Source organism: Somniosus microcephalus, chromosome 13, assembly GCF_052327205.1.
Source record: "Somniosus microcephalus isolate GS21.2 chromosome 13, FLI_Smic_1.0, whole genome shotgun sequence".
Lineage (NCBI taxonomy): Eukaryota > Metazoa > Chordata > Chondrichthyes > Squaliformes > Somniosidae > Somniosus > Somniosus microcephalus.
The window spans coordinates 138,710,335-138,722,680 of NC_140999.1; the positions used below are offsets into that span (position 1 = coordinate 138,710,335).

At 45.4% G+C, this 12,346-nt stretch overlaps 1 protein-coding gene across 5 annotated transcripts in view; it reads right to left on the reverse strand.

The window, feature by feature from the left end:
• The window catches only part of bcas1 (brain enriched myelin associated protein 1), a 250,541-nt gene that overhangs the window by 177,983 nt on the left and 60,212 nt on the right, over nucleotides 1-12,346 (reverse strand). For all 5 annotated transcript variants that reach the window (XM_086005294.1, XM_086005297.1, XM_086005296.1 and 2 more), the window contains exon 2: nucleotides 5,549-5,630. In XM_086005294.1, the coding sequence (XP_085861420.1) occupies nucleotides 5,549-5,620 (72 nt within the window). In that variant the 5' untranslated portion in view covers nucleotides 5,621-5,630. The remainder of the gene's footprint in view (nucleotides 1-5,548; nucleotides 5,631-12,346) is intronic.

A 12,346-nucleotide genomic window follows, 5' to 3' on the forward strand; every position in this document is an offset into this window, starting at 1 on the left:
CCTTCCTTTTTTATTGATATGCCTGTCAAATATTTTACTATTTTGTTTTATGTTCCTTAATACTTTAATTTCATAGTTCCTCTTTGCCTTCCTAATGGTTTTTTGACTTCTCTCCTAATCCCTTCGTATTCTCTCTTATCATGCACTCCTCTGCTGTCTATGTACTTAATGTAGTGGAATATATTTTTCCTGCGCTCTGTTGAACACCATTTTAAATGTTTCCCATTGTCGTTCTACATCATTGTTTGCCAATATTGTTGCCCATTTTATCTTCTCTAGTTCTATTCTCAGCTCCTCAAAATCAGCTTTTCTCCAATCTATTAACCTGGTTTTTGTCATGCTTATATCCTTCTCTATTATCATCTTAAAGCATATCATATTATGGTCACTATTTCCTACATGTTCCCCTACTTTTACTTCTCTTATCTGCCCTGGCTCATTCCCCATAACTAGATCCAATAGCAAATCCTCTCTTGTTGGGCTTTTTACATATTGGGTTAGAAAGGAGTCCTGTAGACATTGTAGGAACTCTATTCCCTTATCCCCTTTACCTACCTCTTCTGTCCAATTAATATCAGGGTAGTTGAAATCCCCCATGATTATTGTTCTATGTTTTTTACTAATTTCCCTAATTTGTCTGCATACTTCTTCCTCTGCCTCCATTCCACTATTAGATGGTCTGCAGCCTATGTCTATTAGTGTGATTGATCCTTTATTATCTTTTATCTCTATCCACATGGATTCTATTTTAGTCTTGCTGATATCTACGTCCCATTTTTCCACTGCCATTATGTTATCCCTAATAAGTACAGCTACTCCACCTCCCCTTTTTCCTTCTCTATCTTTTCTAAATATGTTATACCCAGCAATGTTTAATTCCCAGTCCTGATTTTTCTGTAACCATGGGGTCGATTTTCCTGGAGCCGTCAGGTGGGGTTTCAGGCATGTGGGGGGGGGGGGGAAATCCCGAATTCGGAGGTCCCGACACCATCCCGCCCAAAACCCCGCTCCATGCAAGTTTCAGAGGCGGTGGGTACCCGCCCCGCACTGGGACCCGCCGACCCCAGGCGGGAAGGGATTCGTGCCAACTAACTGCACTAACAGGCAGTTTTTAGCCTAATCCCTATTTGATGGGTGTCGTGTGGGATTCCCGATGGCTCCAAACCATGCCAGGTTAGAGCAGGCGGGCCGTCAGGTTGAAGGAGTCGGAGGGGTCGCGATGTCGGTGTTCAGGTGAGTGATGGGTGCATGAGTGCAAAGGTAAGTGTGTTTGGTGTGTCTAAAGTGTGTAAAGAACTTTTACTTACCTGTACTTACCTTAACAGCCTTTCTTCCTGTGGGCGTCGGGAGCGCATCACTCAGCCGGCACTTAAAGCTGAATGGCTACGATCTGTGAAAAGTGACAGTCTTCAGCTTTGAGTGCTGCTGAGAGTTCTAACTGAGTCTGTGCAGAAGGACTCATGTTAGAACTCAGACTGTCAGTGTTTGGCAGCTTCAAACAGCTGTGAAACACTGATATTTCATCTGTCAAGAACTCTTGACAGATGAAATTTCAATCTGTGATGTCACCTGTTGCCGGGTGGCCCTTAATTGGCCTGCTGAGCCCGCTGGGCGGGCTCAACAAGGTCAATCAAGGGAAAATCGCATGGATTGGCCAGACGCCGATGTAGGCGGGTCTAAAACCCAAAAGTTGTAGTCCCGCCTTCTTCCCGACAGCTTCGGGAAAATCGACCCCCATGTCTCAGTAATCCCTACTATGTCTGGTTCCTCGCAATGCATGATTGCCTCCAGCTCTCCTGTTTTATTATGGACACAGTGTGCATTGCTGTACAGACAGTTTAACTCATTTTTAATAGGATTTCCTCTCACTTTATGTTTAACCATCTTTTTAGACTCCTGTTCTATAACTCTATTTGCTCCCTTGCTGTCAATGTCCTCCCTTACTTTATTCTTTCCTATGCTCACTTTTCCTATTTTGTTTATATTTAGGCTGCTTACGTTTCTTGTAGATCCCTCCCCCCTTCTTACTAGTTTAAAGCTTTTGCCACCTCCCTATTTACCCTTTCCGCGAGGACACGGGTCCCATCCCTGTTCAGGTGGAGCCCGTCCCATCGGTACAGCTCCTTCCTGTCCCAGAACTGGTGCCAGTGTCCCATGAAAAGGAACCCCTCTTTCCCACACCAGCTCTTTAGCCACATGTTAATTCTCCTGATCTGTCTGCTTCTATGCTAATTTGCACATGGCTCGGGCAGTAATCCAGAGATTATTACCCTCGAGGTCCTGCTTTTTAATTTAGAGCCTAACTCCTGAAACTCTTTCAGCAGGACCTCCTCCCTGTTCCTACCTATATCGTTTGTTCCAACATGGACCACGACAACTGGATTTACGCCCTCCCTTTTCAAGTTCCTCTCCAGCCGCCGTGAGATATCTCTTACCCTTGCACCGGGTAGGCCACACACCCTTCAGGATTCTTGTTCTTGGCTGCAGAGGACACTATCTATCCCCTTAATTATAGAGTCCCCTATTGCTACCACATTGCTATTCTGCTCTTCCCCACCTTGAGCAAAACCGTAACTGCTGCACCAAAGCAGCAGAACAGCAGTTAAAGGGGCAGAAGTGCTCCTATGAAGAATCTCGGCCACAGTTTTTGTAAACCTTGACCAAAATTGAGTCGAGGTTTACTGGGCCCCTCCCTTACTCGGGGTTATTACCTCTGCTGTCCAGGCTTACCGCCACCTTCCACCAGGCAGTCCCGGGAAATGGCAATAACTGGGGCAGATGAGGGGGAAATGGCCTGAGAGCCTGGGCCCCACCGTCCTGCCAGCATTTACATGCAGCAGGTGGGAAAAGGGCGGGAGAATCCAAGTTCAAGCGGCGAGACTGTGAAAGGCTTTACTGCCCCATTTTCCCACCGTTTCCACGGTGATCCCACCCAATCTTTGATGTATGGTTTTTGTTCCATGAATGAAGCTAACTCACTCAAGTCTCCATCACTTGTGAATTGTGTAATCAGACTGACTTAGTGATTGTAAATAGTTCCGAACTGCTCGATGCATATAATGATTCCTGTTATCTTTTGTATCCTGTCAAAGCATTTACTTTTTTATTTCGGACACCCACAGCACACATAATTTATAACACATTCATTCATTAAGGCAACAGTTCAAAGACTTTTCTTACAAGCAGTACTTTCTTATAAAATAAGTTTTACATACAGGGTATCTATAAACAGCCTTATTTTTACTTTCTGTAACAATTTTAATTATTACATTGTATATAATTCTGGGACAATATTAGATCAAATAAAAGATCAAACATAAGTATTTAACTGAAACTGCCAATGTAATTTTATTCACAATATTATGTTGACTATTAGATGAATTCTTCCTTTGTATGTAAAACTTTCTATGTAAGTCTTGTAAATTTAACATGAAATAACAAAAGGATCCAAAACTAAATGATAGGAATAGGCATGTCAAACAGATCAATTTTTAAATACACATAGGCACTCAAAAATCAGTTTCTCTTTCAGATAAATCAACAACATAAGCAGAGATTACAAACAAGTGAACAAATATTTTCAGTTTTCCAAAGAAAACAAATACCGTTGTTTATAAGCGTTATGCCATGATGAAATACTGTCAGAGTGAAACGTTGATAAAGATGAATGTCTGCCTGCCATAAATCAGCTGACTGCCATTTCACACTCATATTATTTGCTTAATATAAATCAAGATAAATGAAGAGGGTCATTCAATCAATCCTAGCTGATCCATCAGGCAACAAGCTACAGTCCCCCCTCACAGGATCCAGCGTTCAACACTTGCTTAAATGATTCCAAGGATTGCCTCCACTTTCCCACCCAGAAGCCCATTCTATGTACTGATCAATCTTTGCATGAAGAAGAACATCTTGATATCAGTCCTAAATTTGCCTTTCACTGGTTTGAACCTGTGCTCTTGTCCTACTGTTACAGACAATTCAAAGTCGTGTTCCAAATATCTTTTCTGTCATTACTATATTATTCACCCTTATGAGGCACCTCCATCACCTCTTTTCAAGGTTGAAAAGGCCAAGATTTTCCAGTGTTTCCTCAATCCTCTGGCACTAAGGATAAATCTCATGGTTCTTCTCTGGGCTGCACCCGGGGTAAAAGGTCTCCTCGTGTCTTGCTGACCAAAACTGGACACAATGGGCGGAATTTCAACTTCGGCAGGGGTTGTAAAACGGGCAGTAGCAGATTGGCCACCTATTATACACTCCATGGAAAAGCAAATCAGGCGGGATGTATATCAGGCAGCCTATTCACTAATCACCTGTTTTATGCTCTCACTGTAAGTTCCGTCCAATGCTTAAGGCATAGTGTAACCAAAACTCTGTACAGTTTTAGCATGACTTTATGACTCTACTGCTTTGACTATATAATTCAGCATCCCATTAGCTTTGTTGTGCTGTTCCGTAATGACTGGACATAATAAGCCCTGAGTCTACCAATGGCTCTAGATCCCTTTCAATTTCACCCTCTGCTATTTCAGCAGCATTCCTGGAGTACATGCCACTCAGTTTTCATTCCTTATGATGCAATATGAAGGTCACAATAATGATTTAAAACACTTACTACGGACATGTCGCTCCTAATGCACTATAATGTGGATAAATGTGAGGTTATCCACTTTGGTGGCAAAAACAGGAAGGCAGATTATTATTTGAATGGCAATAGATTGGGAGAAGGGGAAGTGCAAAGAGACCTGGGTGTTCTTGTGCACCAGTCGCTGAAGGTAAGCATGCAGGTGCAGCAGGCAGTTAAGAAGGCAAATGGTATGTTGGCCTTCGTAGCAAGAGGGTTCGAGTACAAGAACAAGGATGTCTTGCTGCAGTTGTACAGGGCCTTGGTGAGACCGCACCTTGAGTATTGTGTGCAGTTTTGGTCACCTTACCTGAGGAAGGACGTTCTTGCCATGGAGGGAGTGCAGCGAAGATTCACCAGGCTGATACCTGGGATGGCAGGAATGGCGTACAAGGAGAGATTATGTCAATTGGGCTTATACTCACTGGAGTTTAGAAGATTGAGAGGGGATCTCATCGAAACCTATAAAATTCTGTCAGGTCTGGACAGACTAGATGCAGAAAGGATGTTTCTGATGGCCGGGGAGTCCAGAACCAGGGGTCATAGTCTAAGGATAAGGGGTAAGCCATTTAGGACTGAAATGAGGAGGAATTTCTTCACCCAGAGAGTGGTGAACCTGTGGAATTCTCTGCCACAGAGGGCGGTGGAGGCCAGTTCATTAAATATATTCAAGAAAGAGTTGGATATATTTCTTGAGGCTCTAAAGGGATCAAGGGATATGGGGAGAAGGCAGGGACAGGGTACTGAATTTGGATGATCAGCCATGATCTCATTGAATGGCGGAGCAGGCTCGAAGGGCCGAATGGCCTACTCCTGCTCCTATCTTCTATGTTTCTATGTTGACTGTAACACTGCAAAATTAAAATAAACACACGTAAAAATATGAATTGAAGAAAGATGATAAATTAACACTAGCATTACCGTGGTCTGTTCCAATGCTGAGGATTCTGCCACAGAGTCACTCAAAGGTTCACGTGCTACTGCATTGCCCATGGTGAATATACTGTTTAAATATAAAATCAGAATGAAAATGTATTAATTTCAAATCACGCACAATTTCAATTTTGCTATGCAAATACAGGCGAGAAATAACAATAGTAATAAAATGAAAATAGCACAGACCCGCACATTACAAAGAATGATGGAAAATGGAAAATGAGTAAGAAAATTAACAATGTACATCTTGCACTGTTATGAGGTCTACTCAACGTACAAGAAAAGCAAATAATGCAAGTAAACTTTCAGGAGATAAAACTCGGCAAAACTTATTTCTAGCCCTTTCTAAAGTAATCCAGCAAAACTCCAGATATCAAGCTAAACATTAGTACCTGTGTATTCATCCCTGACCACCTACATTCCACAGTCAAGTATGTGGTCCCACCAACATTGACCACTGATTCCTTTCAGTGGAAGAACTATTGCGCAGGGCGGTCAGGGATGTCCTAACCCTTCAAGTTTAGAGCCAGTTTCGCCAGCTGACTTTCACTGCATCAGGCTCTTTTGGCATTTGTGAAAAATAAAGCGTTTCTTATTTCATTTGATAAATGCATTTTTTAGCAAATAGACTTCATGCACTACCTAACCAGCCCCCCTATCCTGAATGTTAATGAGCATGTTAATCTCAACATTCTTAATCTCAAACTCTACCCCAAAATTTGAAAACATAATCTAGGCTGACACTTCAGTACGGTACTATGGGAGGGGTGCATTGTCAGAGGTGCCATCTTTCAACGAGACATTAAACTGAGGCCTCAATCTGCTTGTTCAGGTGGCTGTAAAAGATCCCATGGCACTATTCAAAGCAGTGCAAGGACATCGAGGACATTCTCCTAATGTTCTGACCAACATTTCTCCCTGAGCTAACACCACCCAACCAGATTAACTGGTCATGTAACTCAAAGCTATTTATGGATCCTTGCTGTGCACAAATTGGCTGCGATGTTTGTCCACAAAACAAGAGTTTCTCACACTTCAAAAGTAATTCTCTGGCTGTAAAGGGGTACGGTAGCATAGTGGTACTGTACTAGTAATCCAGTAGGCCTGGACTAATGATCCGGAAACGTGAGTTCAAATCTCACCACGGCAGCTGTGGAATTTAAATTCAGTAAATTAAATAAATCTGGAATTAAAAGCTAGTATCAGTAATGGGGACCATGAAAAAAACCAATCTGGTTCACTAATGTCCTTTAGGGAAGGAAATATGTTGTCCTTACCTGGTCTGACTTATATGTGACTCCTGACCCACAGCAATGTGGTTGACTCTTAACTGCCCTCTAAAGTGGCCTAGCAAGCCACTCAGTTTTACCAAACCACTACGAGAAACAATAATAAGAATAAAACCAGACAGACCAACCAGCATCGACCTTGTGCCAAAATTGGGAGAACTGTCCCACAGACGAGTCAAGCAACAGCCTGACATAGTCACATAGTCACATAATCATACCTTTCAGCCAATGTCCCAGACTCCTCCATCACCATCCCTGGGTATGTCCAGACCCGCCAGAGGTGGCGGCACAGTGATATACAGTCGGGAGGGAGTGTCCCTGAGAAGCTTCAACATTGACTCTGGACCCCATGAAGTCTCATGGCTTCAGGTCAAACATGTGCAAGGAAATCTCCTGCTGATTACCACCTACCACCCTTCCTTAGCTGATAAATCAGTACTCCTCCATGTTGAGCACCACTTGGAAGATGCCCTGAGGGTAGCAGGGGCACAGAATGTAGTCTGGGCGGGGGACTTCAATGACTGAGCTGGCCAAGTCCTGAAGGACATCACTGCCAGACTGGGCCTATGGCAGGTAGTGAGAGAACCAACACGAGGGGAAAAACCTACTTGACCTCGTCCTCACCAACCTACCTGTTGCAGATGCATCTGTCTGTGACAGTATTGGTAGCAGTGACTACCACACAGTCCTTGTGGAGACAAAGTCACTATCCTGACTTGGAAATATATCTCCGTTCCTTCATCGTCGCTGGGTCAAAATCCTGGAACTCCCTCCCTAACAGCACTGTGGGAATACCTTCACCTTATGGACTGCAGCGGTTCAAGAAGGCGGCTCACCACCACCTTCTTAAAGGCAGGTAGGGATGGGCAATAAATGCTGGCCTTGCCAGCGACGCCCACATCCCAGGGACAAATAAAAAAAAGCATGAAAAGCTCCATATAAATGCAAGCTTTTCTTTTCAAATATACAACCAGTAATCTTGTGACTTCAGCAAAGATGTGTCAAATTTCATGTCAGTTTTAGCTAAGGAAACTCTTGTAAAATAGTTCTTTAAGTTAATTATTTTACAAAGGAGGGTAGTTAATAAATAAAACTGTTTTTTATAATATTCACTGTTCAGTTATTCAACTTTAATGTTCAAAAATGAGTTTGGTATTAGGTTCTGCTTTCTAGTTTGTGACCAAGAACATCCAAAGTTCCCCAATCTACTTCCACAATATTAGCAGATGTGCTTTTATTCCCCTCCAACTATTTTTGGCTGCATTTTAGACTACATTTTTTCTCTCTTCCCCTCTTTGTCTTATATGAAAATGTGGGGGGAGAAATTTGGTATCGCCTCGTTTGTGGCACAGTTATCGGCCGGGCGCAAAGTTGAGCGCATGGCGCTAATTATCGCCTCCGACTGCAAACTTGGCTTCTATCGCCCCTGGAGGTGATTGGAGCGCTAAATCAGGCGCTACACACCTCTCTTAAGGCGCTAACGCCAAGGAGCGAGGCGTTACCTCAGAGCGCTGGCGAAGCTCATGTGATGTCAGTCAGCAATGGAACACAGGCACAATGGCGCCAGCCAGTTCTTAAAGGGGAGAGTCGATCTTGCTCTCCATCCACACCCTGCTCATTGCAGCCTTGAATCTCGGCCTGGAGAGACCTGTACATCAATTCTGCTGGGAAGAACAATGGAGAGGACCAGGGCAAGAGCTCAGAGTGCAGCCCCCATCGTCTCTTCTAAATCGATGCAAGGAATGTCAAATCAAAATGAATCTGCAAAGTGCTGCTCAGTACCCAAAACTCCTTCACACAGTGTTGAATCTCTCCAGAAGTCTCTCTCTCGCAGAATGCGTGGAGCAAAAATGTCATCGACAAAAAAAGGCAGGAAGCGGTCACCTTTAAATAGCGCTCCCCCAGTCCCTCCCCGACTGCAAAATGCTCCCCTCAACCTGTCCTTGCTAGCGGCGGGTGGAAAGGCAGGGGGCGCCACTCAATATCCGGTCCGGGGCGCTACCAGGGCATTGCACGCTCGACTGACGTCATGATCTGCGGGTACAGGAGATCGTGGCGGTAGTGTTTAGCGCTGCCGCAAAATGTCTGGTGAATTTCGCGAGTGGCGCAAAGATCGCCGCGCCCGGGCGCTAGTTGCTTTGCGCCCCATTAGCGCCCTCTTAGGGCGCTAACGGGAGGCGCAAAACAACGGAATTTTTCCCCCTTGATGTTCTGTGATGACTGGAGTTATCACATAAAAAATATTTACAGTTCATTAAAATTAAATATTGTAGGACCTTACATTGCTTGAGTTTTGATAACTGATAGAGAAAGTTTTTTTTCTTAAACTGAGCGTTATTTAGAAAGAGGGAAGGAGAGAGGGATTGAAAGAGAGAGGGAATTAGAGATAGTGCAAATGAGAGAAAGGAAGAAGGAGGCATGAGTGAGCCAGTGAATGAGAAAGGAGAAATGGGAATGAGAGAAAGGGAGATATGGCATTATGAACGGAAGAATGAGAGAGTGAGAAAAGAAATGAAAGTGGCAGAGACAGAGGGAATGAACGAAAGGAAAAGAGAAAGTGAAATGGAAATGAAGCAGGGAAAAAGGAGGAATGAGAGGAAGTCTCAGTGAGAAAGTACAATCCAGATTATCAGTAAAGAGTTAGAACCAAAGCATGTCAACATGATGGGCAAGGTTTCAGAATTGATCCAATAGTATACATGTATTTACTGTGAGAATACCAGTGAGTATACTAGGACACTATGTTTAAAGCTTGCTGGTCTTAGCTGGTACATAATTTGATTTTTGGCTCTTGAGCTTAGAAAGGCTAAACCACTCCTGTAAAATAGCTACTTAAAAATAAAACTCGGCTATGTATTGACAAAATATTGGCTGTTCCAAATGAGGGAAACCTAGCAACAGCACTAAGCAGTCCCATGTCAGATGTAGATCAATAAGTTGCAGTACTTCCTCAATCGTTTTGACATTGTCCCAAGTATTGATCTTGCTCTATGAAGTGCTCTCGTTACACTAGGAGGATGGCGTTTTCATATCTTCACATTCATCCCTTAGAGAAAAGTGTGAAGTGGCGGAAGGATTCACAGGCTGATGAACAGTCTGACAGGCCGTGGCATGAACGCTCCTTCCATCCTTACACCATCTTTATACCAACCCGCGCCCACACTAAGAGGATGGCACAGTATTAGGCCATGCAGAACTGAGACTGCTGTATAAAATTAAAACTGCCGGATTCAGTTAATATGTTAAATAACATTGTTGTACTTCCAGAGGGTATTCTTTTGCTTTTGTTGCATTGCTCTAATATATTCCTAATCCATTTGTTTCACTTTCTTGGCATCAAATCTGGGACTTCTCAGAGTTTATGGCTTAGTGCCACACCATTAAATGCACTTATCAACTGATCTACTGGGAAGGTGGCAGGGAAACAGTGATGAGAGGAACTTTTCAAATAGATTTTAATTGGCATATTAGTAATACTACTGCTAATATCATTAAGGAATATAGGCCTAGAAATTCAGTGCCCTTAGCGCCGATTTTGCGGCGCTAGAGGGCCTAGCGCTGCAATTGGTGCCGGCGCCGAAATTGCCTGGGGCCCTTCCGCCGCGGTAGACCGGTAGCGCTGCGCCGGCACCGATGACGTCATCGGTGTGCGCAGCGTCCCGGTTGCCATGCCGACGGGCCCCAGCGCCGAAATTCAGTTGCGGCCGCCTCGCCCGTGGCAGCCGCAACTAAGACTCTGGCAACAGAGTCTTACATGACTTTGCGCCGGCGCATTAAAGGCCCCGCGGCGGCCGACCGCTTTCCCGCCGGCCGCCTGGCCGCAGCTCCCTCCCCGGACTTCCCCCCCCCCCCACCCCGAACAGAAGCAAGCCCGGCACTTGTCCGAGGTGCCGGGCTCATTTTTAAAAAGATTTTCGCGGGCCGCGGCCGGGTGCAGGCAGCTCCTCCTTAAGGGAAGGAGGAGGCCTGCACTTCCCGAACCTGCCGCACCGCAGCGGGCGCCGCAGCGCCGGAATAGCGCCGAAATTCAGCGCGTAGCGCCAGTTTTCAGGCGCAAACAGCTCTCAGCAGCGCCGGCAGCCGTTTGGGCGCAGAACTATTGAATTTTTGGCCCGCCCAGCACGACTTAGCTCCGGCACTAACTTCCGGCGCTAAAGCCGTCGCTGCGCCAAAACCCAATTTCTAGGCCATAGTTTCTACAAATGCCAAATAAAAACAAAAACTGCTGGAAACACTCAACAGGTTAGGCAGCATCTGTGGAGAGAGAAATAGAGTTAACGTTTCAGGTCGATGACCCTTCGTCAGAACTGGAAGAAGTTAGAGATATAACAGTTTTTTAAGCTAGTGCAGAGCCGGGGGAAAGCGGGGCTGGTGGGGGGAGGGGGGGAGGAGGGTGGGGGGAAAGGGGGAGGGTGTGGGGTGGGTGGGTGAGGGAAAGAAAAAGCAAAAGGAAAGGTCTGTGATAGGGTGGAGGGCAGGAGTGATTAAATGACAAAAAGGGATGACGGTGCAAGGCAAAAGAGGGTGGTAATCGGACAAGTAAAGAAACAAAAGATGAGTCTAGAGGAGGTGTAAATGGGTATAGCAGAATCGTCAAAAGTGATCGCTTTGCTGAACACCTCCATTCTGTTGGCAACCATGACCCTGACTTTCCTGGCTTTTGGTAAATGGTTTGCAGTATGCAGTATTTTTAAAACATAACCTAAAAACTAAGGGGGGGAAATTGGCTCGCGCCCCCTTTGGGGCAATAACTTCGCTGGGGCACTACTTTTAGCACCCGAAATTCAATGGTAGCATCCCAAGCAGGAGGCGGGGTGCTACTGGAAGCACGCCCTGACGTAATAAAACTCACTACACACTTGGTTTGAGCATAAAGCAAGGCTTTAATCAACTTGTTTCAGAACATGGAGGTCTAGTTGTACTTCACTAGTTCCTGTCTTACAAAATGTCCCTGGGCAAGCTGGCCCACGCCCGAGTATTTATATTCCTTGAACGGCGCCACCAACTGGCCGTCCAGCATTATTTCATGAGTAGTTTCTTTATGATGATGAGGTATATAACATTCTTCCTGCCTAAAAGATTTGGAAGTCCGACGACTTCCTCTTAACGGATTAGGTGGACCACGAATAGCCGCAGTCTTTCAGATCTTTGTTTATGGCTAGAAGGCACGTCTCCCCGGACCATGTCTTGGTCTCTGGGCCGCTTGATCCGTACCGGTGGATCGATAGGGCCCGTGTTGCCCTGATCGACCCGAGGGAGGCTGGGGAGATCATGACTCCGGGTGCGGGTCCCCACAGGCGCAGAGCTGGCTTCATCCTGTTTGATAGCCGGGGATTGACCAGCGCCCTGGCCTCGGGTGGCCATCCCACGGGGAGCGCTCGGCTCCCCGAGTGGATCTGGTGGGGCAGCCGGCAGATCTCTCAATGTCTCAGGTAGGGCGTCATCTTCGAAGGAGCGTAGAGTGTCGGCATCATCCCCGTGGGTCCCTCTATCA